At 49.0% G+C, this 16,512-nt stretch overlaps 2 protein-coding genes across 2 annotated transcripts; both read left to right on the forward strand.

Annotated features, from left to right (window-relative positions):
• Nucleotides 1–261: 261 nt before the first annotated feature.
• On the forward strand, nucleotides 262–7,047 carry LOC120673163 (protein NSP-INTERACTING KINASE 3-like). Its single transcript, XM_039953887.1, has 11 exons — nucleotides 262–714; nucleotides 1,059–1,191; nucleotides 1,285–1,356; nucleotides 1,477–1,620; nucleotides 1,726–1,797; nucleotides 1,883–1,942; nucleotides 3,776–3,873; nucleotides 3,981–4,130; nucleotides 4,873–5,214; nucleotides 5,909–6,300; nucleotides 6,449–7,047. The coding sequence occupies exons 1-11, from the start codon at nucleotides 597–599 to the stop codon at nucleotides 6,767–6,769; spliced, it is 1,902 nt and encodes a 633-aa protein (XP_039809821.1). The 5' UTR covers nucleotides 262–596; the 3' UTR covers nucleotides 6,770–7,047.
• A 1,173-nt stretch (nucleotides 7,048–8,220) lies between these two features.
• Nucleotides 8,221–9,161, forward strand: LOC120671993. Its single transcript, XM_039952275.1, has one exon. It carries the CDS (start codon nucleotides 8,538–8,540, stop codon nucleotides 8,904–8,906), a length of 369 nt encoding a protein of 122 aa, XP_039808209.1. The 5' UTR covers nucleotides 8,221–8,537; the 3' UTR covers nucleotides 8,907–9,161.
• The last annotated feature ends 7,351 nt before the right edge of the window (nucleotides 9,162–16,512 follow it).

A 16,512-nucleotide genomic window follows, 5' to 3' on the forward strand; every position in this document is an offset into this window, starting at 1 on the left:
TCTAGGGGGATAACGAAAAGGCTGGCGAGAAAAAAAATGAAAAGGGTGGAGGGGGTCTGGACTGGAGCTAGGCATGCGCGCCCGTGGCAGGTCAGGCCAGGTCGGGGGAAAAGCGTTTGGCGGTTTGCAGCGGCGTGGAGCGGGTGGGCATCAGCGGACAGCGGCCGCGGCAGCCAGCAGCGTGGTGGTGGATTGATAGGTGGGGAAGGGAAGGGAAGGGAAGGGAAGGGAGGGGGCCTGCTGGCTGCTGCGGCCGCTGCTCGTTGGCGTTGGCGTTTCCCTTCACCCCAGTGCCCCCACTTACCCACCCCCACCATCTTCCTCTCGGATGCTCGCGTGAAAGGTGAAACCCCCCCTCCTCGCTTTCGCGCTGCGTCCGCGGTGGCATCATTGGATAACCTGGACTGGTCCGGGCTGGGTGGCCTTCTTCCCGGCTGCTGATTTCGCGAGCTCGGCGGCTTCGTCTCTCTGCTGCTGCTGCTGCTGCTGCTCCTGGCGGAGGCGGAGCGGAATTGTGGTTCAGCCGTGGGCTGCCCTGCTCTTCCTCTTCTTCAGATCATTGTTTGCCGAATTGAATCTGCGGGGCTGTGCAGGCGATGTGGGTGCCGGTGGCGCCGATGTGGATGCGGTGGTGGGTGGTGGCTGCTGGCCTGCTCGCCGTGATCCTGCCGCCGTCCACCGCCACACTCTCCCCGGCCGGCATCAACTACGAAGGTATCTAACATTCTCTCCTTCCCATCTTCTTCTCCGAAATCTTAACTTAACAAAAGGCCAGGGCCAACCTTTTCCTATTTTGGAAAAACAAAAGGACGAAAGGCCAACCTTTTCAATCAGGCAACAGAGGATTTTAAGGAATTTGTTGAAAAAAATCCCTTTGCCCCCCTTACAATCAGTCGCTGGTTTGAAGTTGGTGTAAAAGATCTCATTTTCGTGAAGGGCAATAAACGTAATGCAGCTGCTTGCTTCCTCATCAGTCATCTTACTCGTCGAGTTTTAGCTGTTTATTGGCATTACGAATTTGGTGAAGCTGAACCTGGCTACCTGTGACTGTACCGCAGTGGTGGCTCTGATGGCCATCAAGACGGAGCTGGAGGACCCCCACAACGTGCTGGACAACTGGGACATCAACTCCGTCGACCCCTGCAGCTGGAGGATGGTCACCTGCTTCTCCGACGGCTACGTCTCCGCCTTGTACGTTACGCTCCCTGGTTCATGCCCATTCCCAAGAGCACCAACGGTCGCTGCTTTGGGCTGATCTTCTTACATGCGCCTCTTGGTTTGCAGAGGATTGCCCAGTCAGAGCTTGTCCGGGAAATTGTCACCCGGCATTGGCAACCTCACCAGGCTACAATCTGTGTAAGTTCACTATCCCCAATTGTTTACCTCTGGCACTTCAAAATTCAAACTTGAGGCTTCTTCAGTGGACCAATCTGGTCGAATAAATCACTGAAAGTGCTGGGCTTTGCGGATCAACAGGCTGTTACAGAACAATGCGATTTCTGGCCCCATTCCCAGTACCATAGGAAGGTTGGGGATGCTAAAGACTCTTGACATGTCAGATAACCAGCTCACGGGGAGCATCCCAAGTTCACTTGGGAATCTCAAGAACCTCAACTATCTGTAAGAATTTTCTTACTCCATTCTTGATTTTCAACAGCGCCCTCATTGTCATTGTGCACAGGGATTTTTCATTTTTTGCTCATTGTCTAATTATCTGGTCAACAGGAAATTGAACAATAATAGCTTGTCTGGAGTTCTGCCTGATTCACTTGAATCCATTGATGGCCTTGCTCTTGTGTATGCTCTGCAATCCCTGTTTATTGTTTGCTTTTCTCTTTGCCTGTATTAGTACTAATTCTCTTGAATTGGCTTGTTTCAATAGAGATCTTTCATTTAACAATCTTAGCGGTCCATTGCCCAAGATTTCTGCAAGAACTTTCATGTAAGTAATTTCAACTTAATCCCTTCATGCTGTTTATTACTTCGACCTGAGTACTACCGTATCTACTACATGCCATGGTTCATGTAATCACGCTTTCATTTTGTTAAGGGTATAAATGTCAATGTACCTAGTCTAGGGTTTGGGGTCTCCCTTCTTGTACTATATATAGCCCAAAGGGCCTCTTCCTCAATATACTGACAGTTTCACTCTTCTTCCTTCTTTCTCCACTTTGTAACATGGTATCACAGCTTCAGGGTGTCTGATCCAGTCCACCACCCTCGTGTCTCCGCTGCGCCGTCCCCGGGAGGATGATTCTTCCCTCCCGGGGGCGGCATATTTAAGCCCCAAACCCATTTTCCCTTTCAGTTTGAGTCCCAGCAGCAGAGAAAGAGCAGCGTACCCATTTTTTTTCCTCTGCCCCGCGGTCGTCTCCGTCTGTCGTCGATCCGGCCGTCCCCGTCCATGCGCCGCCCGTTGCGGCGCCCGTCCTCGCCGGTCTTCGTCCGCGCCGCCCATCGACATCCGCCTCCAGGCGCGCCGCTGCGGGTCCGTCCGCGCCGGATCCGCCCGCCATCGCGTCCGCCCGTCGCGGATCCGGTGCCCCCGCGGCCTTGGTCGGCTCAGATCCGCCCGTCGCGGATCCGTCGCCGCTCCGTCCGCCGGTCGCCGTCACGGCTGGCTTCATCTTCCTCCGGTCGTTGCGGCCGCCGTCGCGGCCGGCCTTGTCCTCCTCCGCGTAGATTCGCGGTGGCCCGTTGCTGCCGCCGTCAGCTCGTCCCTCCCCCGTCGCGGAGTCATCTCCGGCCGGCGTCGCGGCCCCCCCCTCCGCCGCCCCTCGCTGCTTCCCGTTGCTGCCGCCGTCTGCTCGTCCTCGCGGCCGCTCGTCGCCTTGTCCTCATCGACCGCCGCTCGTCATCCTCTTGGCTGCGGCCCATCACCCTCTTGGCTGCCTGTCCGTGTCACGTTGGGCCTCATTTTGGGCTGCTGGACGCCCGTTTGAGCTATTTTGCTCCATTTTGTTGCTGCTATCCGTCTGCTGCTGCTGCCTTTGAGTCCTTTTCTTGAGTGTCCAGTCATGCCATGTTTTCTCAGCGTCAGTCTCAATCCAAGTCCAGATACATGTCTCGAGTTCGTCAAAGCCGTGCGTGTCCACAAATTCATTGTCAAATCAGCCAATATCCTTCTTTTTATGGTTAGCCAGGTCCCGTCGATTTGGCTAATCTTGTCATCGTCATTGTGGTGCGACAATGCTCGCTTGATCCTTTTCGGAGCCGTCTTGCTCCACGTCATGATCAATGGCCGTCCATTTGTCGTCATCACCTTCCTGTCTCGCCACTTGCCGTCTTGCAGTGGTGATTTCTATCTTTGGCTGGTTTGACACATTTCACTATTCTTGTCGAGTTTAAAGTCTCCAACGCAAGGTTCAAGTTCGAGGAGTCGACGTACTGGTTTGTGAAGACTCATGGTATTTGCTGGCGTACTGGTTTGTGAAGGCAATACCCTCTTGTGGAGGAGCATTTTCTACGTTGACAAGTTCAAGAGTTGCACGCTTTGATGTCGTCTTTGATTTTGGACTTCGGATGTATCAATTTCATATTTCTGTTTTAAGTCTAGTAATTAGTATCAACTCTTCAAATGCAACGTCATTGCATTCACGTTGCATTTGAGGGGGGGTGTTAAGGGTATAAATGTCAATGTACCTAGTCTAGGGTTTGGGGTCTCCCTTCTTGTACTATATATAGCCCAAAGGGCCTCTTCCTCAATATACTGACAGTTTCACTCTTCTTCCTTCTTTCTCCACTTTGTAACACATTTTACTGTTTGGTCATGCAGTATTGCTGGAAATCCAATGATTTGTGGTGATAAGACAGGAGATAACTGCTCTTCAGTGTCACTTGACCCACTCTCTTACCCACCAGATGATCTGAAGAGTGAGTTGTTTTCCACGTTCAATTTCAGGAGATAGGCATCTTTTACAGAAGAAATTGGTTGTACCTTTTCTTCTATGTGACACTCACATATGTCTCCTTTTCCTCAGCTCAGCCACAACAAACCATTGGAAAAGGCCGCCGTATTGCTACAATATGTGGAGCAACTGTAGGGTCAGTAGCTTTTGCCGCTATTGTAGTTGGCATGCTTCTTTGGTGGCGTCATAGGCGAAATCAGCAAATCTTCTTTGATGTAAATGGTAATATTCTTTTTGAATCCATTCTTATGTGATCATGATAACAGCCACCTAGATTTGAGTTGCATTAGATCAATGTTTCTATCAACAGCAAGCAGTTTATGATTTTATGATCTTAGAGTGTTTTCCTTCAAACCATTTCCGCAGTAAATTTACATGGATATAAAGATACACATATGGCCCAAGTGTATACCAATTTGAGCTACTGAAGTTTGAATAAGCTGTCTGATTAGGTTTTAACATGTTTCCCCAATAGCAATTGAGCATTGATCTAATATTCTGCCATGTGATCTTGGTAAGGAGTTTCGAAATCACTCACAATTGAAGATACAATAGGTGAAACTTGGCACATTTGTTCTGTGCTTTACCATCAATATTCTAAGTATGCAACATAAACTTTATGTTGCTTTTTGGTTTTTTACTAGTATGATCTTCCTGTTTCTTTTGGTGCATGGGCTATTTTTGCAATCATGATCTCCTCGTTACTTTCTGTACTTTCTTTTAACCTTTCAACAATCATGATCTGTCTTTTACCCTTCTAGGATATTATTTAGTCCTTTTAGCATGCTGTGTTTTGTCTTGTCTCTTGCATGCTACTCTGTTTGTCTTTCCAGCAGCATGGTAATTGAACCTGATACATTCTTCAAGGACCTTTTAGCATGCTGTGTTTTGTCTTGTCTCTTGCATGCTACTCTGTCTTTCCAGCAGCATGGTAATTGAACCTGATACATTCTTCAATGTGCAGACCAATATGATCCAGAAGTTTGTTTGGGTCATCTGAAGCGGTATGCCTTCAAGGAGCTTCGTGCAGCTACTAACAACTTTAACTCAAAGAACATCTTAGGTGAAGGTGGATACGGCATAGTCTACAAGGGTTATTTGCGTGATGGCTCTGTCGTTGCTGTTAAAAGGCTGAAGGATTATAACGCTGTTGGTGGGGAGGTTCAATTCCAAACTGAGGTTGAAGTCATAAGCTTGGCTGTTCATCGGAATCTTCTCCGTCTTATTGGATTCTGCACTACAGAAAGCGAGCGATTACTTGTTTATCCTTATATGCCTAATGGAAGTGTTGCTTCTCAATTGCGGGGTTAGTCTCCTTCCCTCCCTCCCTCCTTGCTTGTGACTTCCATGTGCATAAGTTTGTTGTTAGCCAGCCCAAATTCTTTGAAGTCCACATAGTTGCCCTATTTCTGGATGTATCATATAGTCTATGTTTAATGTCTGCTTTCCAACATTTGCTTGGTGTTAGTGCATAAAGTTGCTATTGTAGTTTTGTGTTGTCTAGGTCGTACCTTAGGCTTTAGGACAAACGGGCATGATCTCTATTGATGCACTGCAGCTGCTCTGGTTAGTCATTACTCAGTAGATAGTCACCACATGCTCAATTTTACCATTGAAATCATAGTAAGTACATGTGGTTTTGTGCGTTGCCTAATCTGAAAAAATCAGACGTGTCATATGGATATTACAATATAAAAATGTATTAGCCTAATTTATACAGTGATTTGAATTCCTGGTCAGCTTGGCTTTGCCGTACAGTATGGCCGCGTTGACCGTTGAGTTATGTTGACCAAATCAAATCCTACTCATGTGCCTGTTGGAATTCTGCCTTCAAGTCCAGTTTTAGAATATGAATTGAACCCATTCAAACATCACATGTCTAGCTACATTTAACTCTAGCATTGGGGTGGGGGGGTATTAAGTTTAATCAATATGAGCATCACCCACAAATATTATCATTTCTGCATACAAATTAACTTTCTTTATTTTTTTTTCTTTAGAGCATGCAAATGGCAAGCCAGCTCTTGATTGGTCAAGGAGAAAGAGGATAGCACTAGGAACAGCACGAGGTCTGCTTTATCTGCATGAGCAGTGCGATCCAAAAATAATCCATCGTGATGTAAAAGCTTCCAACGTGCTTCTTGATGAATATTTCGAAGCAATTGTGGGAGATTTTGGATTGGCAAAACTTTTAGATCATAGGGAATCCCATGTTACCACTGCAGTGCGTGGAACAGTTGGACATATAGCACCAGAGTATCTTTCAACTGGCCAGTCATCTGAAAAGACTGATGTGTTTGGATTTGGAGTTCTTTTAGTTGAGTTGATCACTGGTCAGAAGGCATTGGATTTTGGAAGAGTAGCAAATCAGAAGGGTGGAGTGCTCGATTGGGTAAGTATGCATCTTTTGTTTTACTATTTCGATCTGCATATTTGCTTTAAAGCTTTAAATCAAGAAAAGTCTTACATATTTTTCTTGTTATTAAAGGCTCATTTGTTTGTATTTCCCTGAACATCCTCATACTCCTGTTTGGTTCCAGGTTAAGAAACTTCATCAAGAAAAGCAGCTAAGCATGATGGTGGACAAAGACCTGGGTAGCAACTACGATAGGGTCGAGCTAGAGGAAATGGTTCAGGTGGCTTTGCTTTGCACACAATACTACCCATCTCACCGCCCTCGGATGTCCGAGGTAATCAGGATGCTGGAAGGGGATGGGCTCGCAGAGAAATGGGAAGCATCACAGAACGTGGACACACCTAAGTCCGTCTCATCGGAGCTCCTGCCTCCAAAGTACATGGACTTTGCCGCGGACGAATCCTCGCTCGGCCTAGAAGCAATGGAGCTCTCCGGACCAAGGTGACCGACCAGATCAGTCATAGCATAGATGCTTGCTATATGAAGCCTATTGCTGTATTACATTCAATTTGTTTAGGTGTAGAGCCGAGGGAAGGCGAAATTTTTTCCGGTCAATGTAGGGTGTGTGATCTGTTCTGTTGTCTGTCTATAGCTGTGGTGGCATTCATTTGTACATACAGCAGCATTGTGCGAGGTGAGCCCATCCTTGTTGCGCATCTACTTGGTGGCAAAGAGATGAGATGAATGAGTATATATAAAAATGAAATTTTCCCAGTGCAGTTTGTGCCTGTTTGTGGTTTCGCCTGCTGAAGGCCTGTGCAGCTGATACGCTGATACTTCGTTTCACGCATCAGTTCATCAGCTAGTATCAGGGATATCTGCTTTTTTTTTGAGAGAGAGAGGGAGGGATAGAGAGCTGTAACAGGGATACTATGCTACAACAGAAGGAACATGCTACGGAAGGAACATCGACTGCATTGCTGCTGGCATGTGCAGCGTGCTAGCATAGTATTTCTCTGTATCCCACTGTATGCGGTGTGCCCGGCACCCTAGCCAGGCCCAGGCGTCTGTGCAGAGTTCTGCAAGCTACATGGCGGCATCCTTCCGGCTATGGGCCTGGCTAGGGTGCGATGCGATCCAAGTGTGTGTGGCGAGCGTGAAAAGTGCGATGCGATGGAACCGGTCGATGGAGTGTTTGTTAGCTGCTGCATCACCCCACCGTCGCGTCGCACAAACTGTTTTCTGCAGCTTGATAAAAAAAAAAACTGTTTTCTGCAGCTACAAAGCCTGATGCATCCCCTCACATCCAAACTAGGCAGGGCCTCTCGTCCCTTTTGACCTTTTCACCCCTGTTCTGAAGAATTTGTAGTGCCTCACTAGGCGATGGCGGCGGCCACACAGTGCCTTGCAATCATCGAAGCGGTTCGTTACCACCAGCAGAAAATGGAACGGATCTTTAGCGATCCCGATGATGGCACGCCCTGGACTGGACAGACCAAAAGGTTCATCGAGCTTCAGAGTAGCGTTTGAGGCGTTGTCTTCGCCTTGGCAACTGCCTGACAGCAGAGTGAATGGCTGCGCCGCCGGCTCGGCCGAAACGTCCGTCGGATATGACAAGCTCCTCCGTGTCCTGCGTGCGCGTCACATGCCCGTGGGACATGGCCAGGGGTCGCGCACGGACGATGACCCCCGCCCCCGCCGCGCCGCGACGGCAGGCGGCGTGCGTCGCGAGCGGCCGGGCGGCCGCTGGAGGCGGTCAAGCCGGCATCATGCCGTGGCGTGAGCGCGCGCGCCGCGCGGCGCGCGCACGGGGGCCTGGCGGCCTGCGTGAGCCGTAGAGCTAGAGCATGGCGCCACGCCGTGGCCGCGGCCGTTCGCTCGACACGCTGACAGACAGGCAAGCGGACAGGGACGCGGACAGACGCCGCCAGAGGCAGCAGGCCAAGGCGAGCGGTGGATGGAGCGAGCCCATCACTCGCCGCGCCGCGCCTTTCTCTGCCCGCGCCCGCGTCCAACCGGGTCGCCCTCCTCGTCTCCTCCTCCCGTCCCGTCTCGCTCCGTCGCTCGCGTCGCGTCGGCCCCCACCCCGCATCATTGCCGATCACTGCACGCCGTTCTTCTCCGGACACCGGCGCGCGTCCACTCCTGCACCCCTCTCTTGCTCGCAGCCTAGAGCCGTTGTCTCCTCGCCTGCCTGCGCTCAGAGCGCGTCTGGTCACCGGCCGTGCCCTCGACTGCCCCAATCCTCCTGGCGCGCGCCAGAACCAGAAGATATGAGCGCCAGGTGCGTCAAGCTCTTGCTGCTGGTCACGCTGATCCCGCTGGCGCTCAGGGCGACCTCGCTGCTCCTCGGCGGGCCCGGCGTGCCGGCGCCGTCGCACCACCGGCAATCCGCGATCGGGAGGAGCAGAGGCGCCGGCGATGCTGCAGCCACTGCCACTGCCACCGTCCGTGCGAGCGTCTCGGCTGGTTTGGTGCCCGGACGGAGGTACCGCCAGACGAGGCGCCGGCGGCGCACCGAGGGCGCCCCCGCCGCCTTGGACGGCGCGAGGCGGCTCCGGCAGGACGGCGGTGGCGGCTGGTTCGAGGACGACAAGAGGCTCGCGCCCACGGGGTCGAACCCGCTGCACAACCTGCGATGACGCCGGCTCGCCGACCTGCTGCCACCGCCGCTTCTCAGCTCCCCAATCGATCTTGCAGCCTTGCAGGTCAGCGGCAATGGCGATGAGATTTTGGCTCCCGGTAACGCCTACGATCTGAATTGAATCCGTGATGTCTTTGATACCAGCGTGTGCATACTTATTTTTGAGGGTCCATGTACATACAGCTTCTGAATTGAATTGGTGTGAAGAAATACTTGCGCATGTCATGCTTGCCTGCAATTGCTTCAAACGATCCATGTGGCTTCAACTTCAACCGTTGCGTATCTAATCTAGGTACATTACAGAAACTGTCAAATCCTCATGGACTAAGGCTGTTGATATAGTAGCTAGGCACATTCAGCACTTGCCGAAAATTTTGCAGCTCCCTCAGTACCTGCGCTTAGGCTATGATTTCAGAAAGCCATAGTTTGGCATAAACACGTTGAAACTCTCCACTTTTTTTTTGAAAAGTCACAAACTCTCCACCTATTTTTTTTGAAAAAGTCACAAACTCTCCACTTTTCGCACATAGCTTTCGTGAAAACAGAAGGAACTATCAGGCGCTCGGGTCGCCACGGTGAGGCACTCCCAGCGTCTCGGCGGCGGCCGGTTGCAGGAGTCGCTGACTGGGCTGCTGTGGGCCGAGAACAGGCATGTGAGATTGGAGTTGGCTGGCTTCACGGTTGGATGGGAATTGGAGGGCTCAGATGCGCGACTAGAGAGGGAAGTCGTTTTTGCTGACTTTCAGAGGATCTGATTCCCTCAGTTCAGGCGTTCTGGGTGCATAGAAGTACACGCCATGATCACAGGCTCGGAACGAAGCTTCACAGTAGAGCAGTAGGCTCGACTGTTCAGTTTTACTCTAGCACAGCCGCACAGGCACGTTCATAAAGAGACACCGGAGTAGTTCTTTACGCATTCCACAGTTTTCTTTTCTCCAAAAAAGAAGAAATGAGAGAGAGAGAAATCATACGGTAACAGTGAAGAAATTAATGCCGTGTTTAGATCTAAAATTCCAAAATCTAAAATTTTTATAAATCGTCTGCATGGTGTACTAAATATAGTTGAAAAATAAATCGCATTACACAAACAAACTGTAAATCGCGAGACGAATCTAATGAGCATAATTAGGATGTGATTAGACACTAAATTGCTACAGTAAATTGCTAAACATGTGATAATAATGAACTAATTAGACTCATTAGATTCGTTCGTAGTTTACAGACAGATCTATAATTAGTTTTGTAATTAATCTATGTTTAATACTTGAAATCTCCCTTCTAAAATTCAAAAATCCAAAATGAACTAAACACAGCCTCTCCTGCAATCATGGTGGCGCCGAATCATGCCGGCACGGCAAGCCGAGAACGAACTGATGTGAAGAGAGAGGGAACCTAATCGCTGCAACAAGAGACAAACGCGCGGTACAACACTAATCACAGTGCTGCTAACCGATCCAACCTGGACTTCTAGAAGCATTTTTTTTTCTTTTCTGAATCTATCCTCTTTGGAGAAAGAGCAGATAAATCGTAAAATGGCCAGCACATGAGACAGACTCTTCATCATGAGCGGTAAAAAGACCAAAAGTAGCAAGGCGAGTACCAGTGACGTCACATGATCAGAGGTGACAAGTAGCAAACTACTGATGATGAGCATGATAGTACAGTACAGCACTGAACTACTGAAGTGGCATGCATGCATGCCAAACAGCATGCATGGAGAGACCGATCGGGTGGCACCGCGGCGGCCGGTGAGCTACTGAAGCGTGCACCGTCAGGCGTCGGCCCCGGGCGGCGGCGGCGGCTCGTCGGCGACGACGGTGATCTTGCCCTGGTCGAGCAGGCTGTAGAACTCGCGGGTGGGGCGCTGGTTGCTCCAGTGGTGCAGCTTCCACAGGTACCCCGCGAAGAGGCCGAGGCTCATGCCGTACACGATCTCCCTCAGCACGCTCGGCGGCCGCCTGCCCGCCGCCGCGTGCGCCGCCGTCGACATGGCCGGCCTGGTACGGTGGCCCTCTGCTGCAGCCTGCGCGCACAGGTCGTGTACTGTTAGATTGCAAGCTGTGCGTCAAGACGAAGATCGTGCCGCGGTGCCAGAATGCCCATGCGGTGATGCAGGTGTGGGCGCCTGTCCGATTATACCCGTCCGAGGAAGAGGGGTGGGATGGGAGAACGGAGAGGAACGTCGGATGAGGATGACGGTGAGACACTGAAATCTGAGATGAGAGTTGTTTTTTTTTTGAATTACACCAGGAGCACTGGTACATCATTTAAGAACTCGGTTGGAGCACCCACGCTGACCGCGCGCTCAAACGCAGGTGAGGCTACCTGGGTAGTCCCAGAATGCGCCTACTGAGCAACTCACACCCTAACACACACCACACACACGCTCAGCCTCCCTCTGGGGAATTTTCCCCGGTGAGACGCGCGGGTCGTCCCCGATGAGAGTTGTAAGAACTGCGGTTTCACTCGGTAGGGCGAAGAAGCTGGAGAGAAAAAGAAACGGGAGGCGGGAGGCGGCGGAGCGCCGTGTCGGCTTCGACGGCGAGCGCGTGGCGGTGTCGCGGCACGCGTGCCCGCGCGGGCCCCCACGCGGCGGCCACGGCGGCGCCCCCGCACGCGGCTGGCTGCCACGTCCGTGAGTGGGCAAACGGTCTGCGTTCCAAGCGGCAATCCGGTTGATTAAAACCTGCCCCTGTTTGCTCTCCTCCCCGCGCTTCACGCGAAAAACTGGACGCGTGTTCCCGCGTGCTCTGGCAATTTCACGAAAAAACCCTTAATTTTTTTGAAATTAGCAACTAAGCCCGTCTTGCTCAGTCCATACAATTCCAATGTTCATATATTTACCATATAGACCCTTGTATTAATGTTTATTTCAACACAGAGAAGAAAAAATCAATAATGCTATCATGTTTTCAAAAACACCCCCGCTATGCACTTTTGCAGTAAGCCCCTCCCGCAACCCCAAACCCTAGCCCCCTCTCCCTCCTCCCCGTCTCCCTGCGCCGCCCTCTCCCTCCCTCTTCGGCTCCCTGCCGCCGCCGCCCCCTCTCTCCCTCTCACTCCACGCCGCTGCCGCCTCCCCTCCCCTTTCTCCCTCTCTACCTGCCTCCGCCACCCTCCCCGCTAGCGCTCCTCCTCCTCGCCGCCGCAGCCACCCACTCCCGCGAGATCCAAATCCGCTGCGGGGCGCAGCCCCGAGGGAGGAGGGCGCGGGCCGGCCGGCCACAGGGATGGTAGCCACATGATGCGGCGGCCGTGGCGCTGCCGGCGCGCACGTTCCGCTTGCCCTTGGAGGTGCGGAGGGCGGAGGGGCGGACGCTGCCGCTGCTGCCCGCGCCTACTGCGGAGTCGGCCTCGCCGAAGCGGGAGGCAACAGGCCGCGCCGCCAAGGGCCGTCGCGGCGGAGGTGAGGTGGGCTGATAAGAGAGGTGACAGGGAGAGATCGGGATTGAGGGACGGCGAGCAGCAGGGGCGCGGCGGCGGCGAGAAGTGAGCACAGGCGCCAGGGACGATGGTGGCGGGAACATGCTGGCGTCGAGCACCGCCGCGTTGGGCGGTCCTGCGCCTGCCCCGGCAGAGGAGGAATGCGGCGACGGGCGCCTGCAGCCGCATCGTGCCCAACGCCGCCTAGGCCGCTGCTGGCGCTGTCCCGCCGATGGTTGGCATACTTGAAGCACGCGAAGGCGGCGAGGAAGCTGGCGATCAGCAGCCGCGCGCAGAGGCTGACGGTGACCCACGCCTTCTGCGAGGGCGCCATCCATCTCGCCACCATGGGCGCCCGAGGGCGACCACCGGGTGCTTCCACCGAGGGCCTCCGCCTCGCCTCCGCCCATGGTGTCGGCGCGCCTCGCCTCCACCCTCGCGCGCCGATCTGTCGGACATGGAAGCACGGTGCGGCCTCGATTCCTTCTCGCCCCTCTTCTCTGTTTGCCTGTGGCTTTTCAGCACATTAAGGACTAAGCCTGAGCTAGCATAATGGGATTGCAGCAGTCAGTCACCTGAGCATAGCACATCCAGGTGGTAATTGTTGGTAACTAAAGTCTAGCTAGCATTTTGGCTGCCCCAGACATTTTTGAGAGAGACGATTTTGGCTATCATCGATTAAATTAGTAAATAAGCCAGAAGACAGAACACTTGCTCTATTGCTAAATATATAAGATTAAGAACCTTTGTCCACACCTTAAATGCAGAACCTATATCTGAAATGTCAATCTACCTTAAATACAGAACCTATATCTGAAATGTCAATCTGAAGTGTAACTCTCCTAAGCTTATCTTCCTTGGATTGTCCCAGCTTCATGAATCCCTACAATGCAAAACCCATCAAACACTAAACAAACATTTGGGTTGCGTTTTCATTTCATTCCAATGCACTAAAAGATTAACCATATTTGCACACCTGATCACTCAAAACCATGCACATGTACGAGAATTCAAGCATTCCAACTGCTGGGACTTGGGTTGATCTACAGATTCCAATGTACGATTTGTTGAGCTAAAAAAGGTATGTATAGGTAGGTTAGTATCATACAGATGAGGTAGTGCATTATTTCACTAAGGCATGGAGTAATTGTTACCTCTCCAATGGAAAAGGGCCTCGAACAACATGTTACATGTCTTTTTCCCCACATCAACTGTTCTTTCAATTTGTTTCTAAGTATTTTTGTTTCCTCTTGTAAATATGCAGGTCATATCTTCTCAATTATCCTGCCAGGATGAGAAAAATCTTATTATCAGCATCAATAGTTTGGGCAAGGTAATCAGCCCACCAAGTTTCCTGTTGTCTGCAACCAGCTTAAAGCTGCACTGCGAGCCTCAATCTGGCATTTGTATATTCATGGATAGAACTGGTAGTCAAGTAGAGCAGCATGTGTACAGCTCATTGTCTTACTTTGATCCATGTTATGAGTTGGGTGAGACGTACAACTACCTTATCTTTCCCATATCGCATATTGCTAATAATCTTTGTTCTTATTTGCAGCTTGTGAATTGTTTGTCACAGGAAAACCTCATGCTCATTTATCAACATTTCTTCCTGCACTTATGGATGCTTTTGAAAACCACAGCCCATATTTCCGCAAGGTTGTTAATCCACTCTCACTTTGTTCTACACAGATTTTTGCTTTTTTTTGTTCTACAGATATCGTCTTTAATAAGGCACTATCTTTTTGGGCACCTATTCTTATTGTACTTCATCTCGAATTTACCTGTAGCAAAAGGTCGTAGGAACAAAGGAGTCAATTATTTAGGACATAAAAGAGCATAATATGTAGGAGTTGGACTCAGCTTGAACTTATAAATTTGTCAACCGGAGTCTCTTCGTTCATTGAAAGGTTCACTATAAGAAAAAAAACTTAACTGAACTATGCTGGCAAAATATTTATCTTGTGATGAATCCATGTGTAGTTCATGTATGACCGGGAAAAGCTGATGAGCATGGTGCACGCCTTGAGCTTGGATGCCGCTATAAGTGCGGTCCGGCTGACACCGGTGCTTGTGCAGGCACGACATCCTAGCTCGGACGTAGCACGAGCCACTGAGGCTTGGAGCGGTGACAGACAAGGCAACAGGGGGTGCATCGTGGCGGGTCGGTCCCTGCTGATGGCCAGAGGGCGGTGCGGCAACATGTTCCAGCATGAGCGCGAGCTCAAGCACAGCACAGCGACGAGCGCTGGCCAACACGCCGCATATGAGATACCTATGATGGGTAGTGTACCCACATTGTTCAAATAGTATTTGCATTTAACGATGTATACTACCCTATGCTTTGATTTTGTGTTGAATTTATCCCACATATGTTTAATTGCTCATTTTATTACTTTTTATTTATTTATATTTGATTGTTTAAATGGTAGGGCGCGCATCGCGCGCCAAATGTTCTAGTTCTATTTATCGCGCGCGTGGCTGCCAGCCATCGCGTCGCAGAAGCCGAGGAGCGCAGAAGGAAGCTTTCCACTGTGCTTGTTCGGCTGTTCCACTGTGCTGGACGGTGGCCTCGTCTTTTTCTTTTCTTAGTACTATTCCACTTTCCAAGAGGTCGCCCGTATTAATTACAGACATGTTCTGGTATCTATTCGCCGGTTCTTCAGGTCTCGATTTTCTATGCAGGAGGTGATATGGGATTTTTCACCATCATTTTAATTTTGTTAATCGATTAGGTTGGACCAACGACACGTATGATTCTTGTTTCTTTCTTCTAATTCTAATTTTACTTTTTTAATTTGCTTTGGCTTTTTCCTTCATGCATTAGGCATGGGGCGTTTATTCATCGCGCGCATTTCTGCACCGTTGCGTCGCAGAAGGCTTCCCCCGATTCTATTGTACAATCCGTTTAGCGTTTTGAAGTGTTTAACAACATTTAGAATTCTGGAACATTTTTGAAGTGTCTAACAACATTTATTCAGAATTTTTTCAAATGTTTTAATGTTCCAGTACAATTCTAAAATATTTTACAAACATATATGAAATGTTTCAGAATAATCTAAAATGTTTTCCAAACAAATCTGAAATATTTTTTAATCATTCAAAATATTATGAAGTGTTTAACACTATTTATCAAGAACTTTTCTTGTAAACATTTTTTTCCAGAACACTCTGAGATGTTCCCAAACTAATCTAAATGTTTCGGAACACTGTAAATTATTTCCAAACAACATGTTTAAAACTGAATTGTTTTTAATCATTAAGAACATCATGAAGTGTTGTGAACTTTTTAAAATGTCTCCAAAATAAATCCAAAGTATTTTTTAATCATTCAACACATTATGAAGTGTTTAACAATATTTATTGGGAACTATTTTTGTGTCAAAAATTTCTCAGAACAATTTGAAAGGCTTTTGTTCGGAACAAATCTGAAATGTTTCAAACATTCAGAGCTTTCCAAAGTGTTGAACATGATTTATTGGGAACTTTTTATGTAAACTATTTTTCAGCACAATCTAAGATGTTCCCAAACAAATAGAAAATATTTTGGAACACTCTGAAATGTTTCCAAACAAAGTCCTGAAGGTATTAGAACTTTTCCAAATGTTCTAATGTTCCAGTACAATTCTGAAATTCTTTTCCAATTATATCTGAAATGTTTTGAAACAATCTGAAATATTTCCAAACAAACCTAAAATATTTTTTTAATCATGCAAAAATTTATGAAGTGTTTAACACTATTTTATTATGTACTTTTCATGCAACCACTGAGATATTCCCAAACTAATCTAAATGTTTCGGAACACTATAAAATGTTCTCCAACAAACCTGAATTGGTTTTAATCATTTCAACATTTATTTAGAATTTTTTGAAATGATCTAATGTTCCGGTGCAATTCTAAAATATTTTCCAAACATATCTGAAATGTTTCGGAACAATCTGAAATGTTCCCAACCATTTTAAAGTATTCAACAACATTTAATCAGAACTTTTTGAAATGTTCTAATGTTCTAGTACAAATCTGAAATATTTCGGAACAATCTCAAAAGTTTCAAACATTCAGAACCTTTTCAAATTGGTTAACAATATTTTTACTTCGAACTTTTCTTGTACACAAATATTTTTCGGAACACTGAAATATTTTCGAACTAACTTGAGACAAATCAGTTTTGAAGCAAGT

Source organism: Panicum virgatum, chromosome 5N, assembly GCF_016808335.1.
Source record: "Panicum virgatum strain AP13 chromosome 5N, P.virgatum_v5, whole genome shotgun sequence".
Classification (NCBI taxonomy): domain Eukaryota; kingdom Viridiplantae; phylum Streptophyta; class Magnoliopsida; order Poales; family Poaceae; genus Panicum; species Panicum virgatum.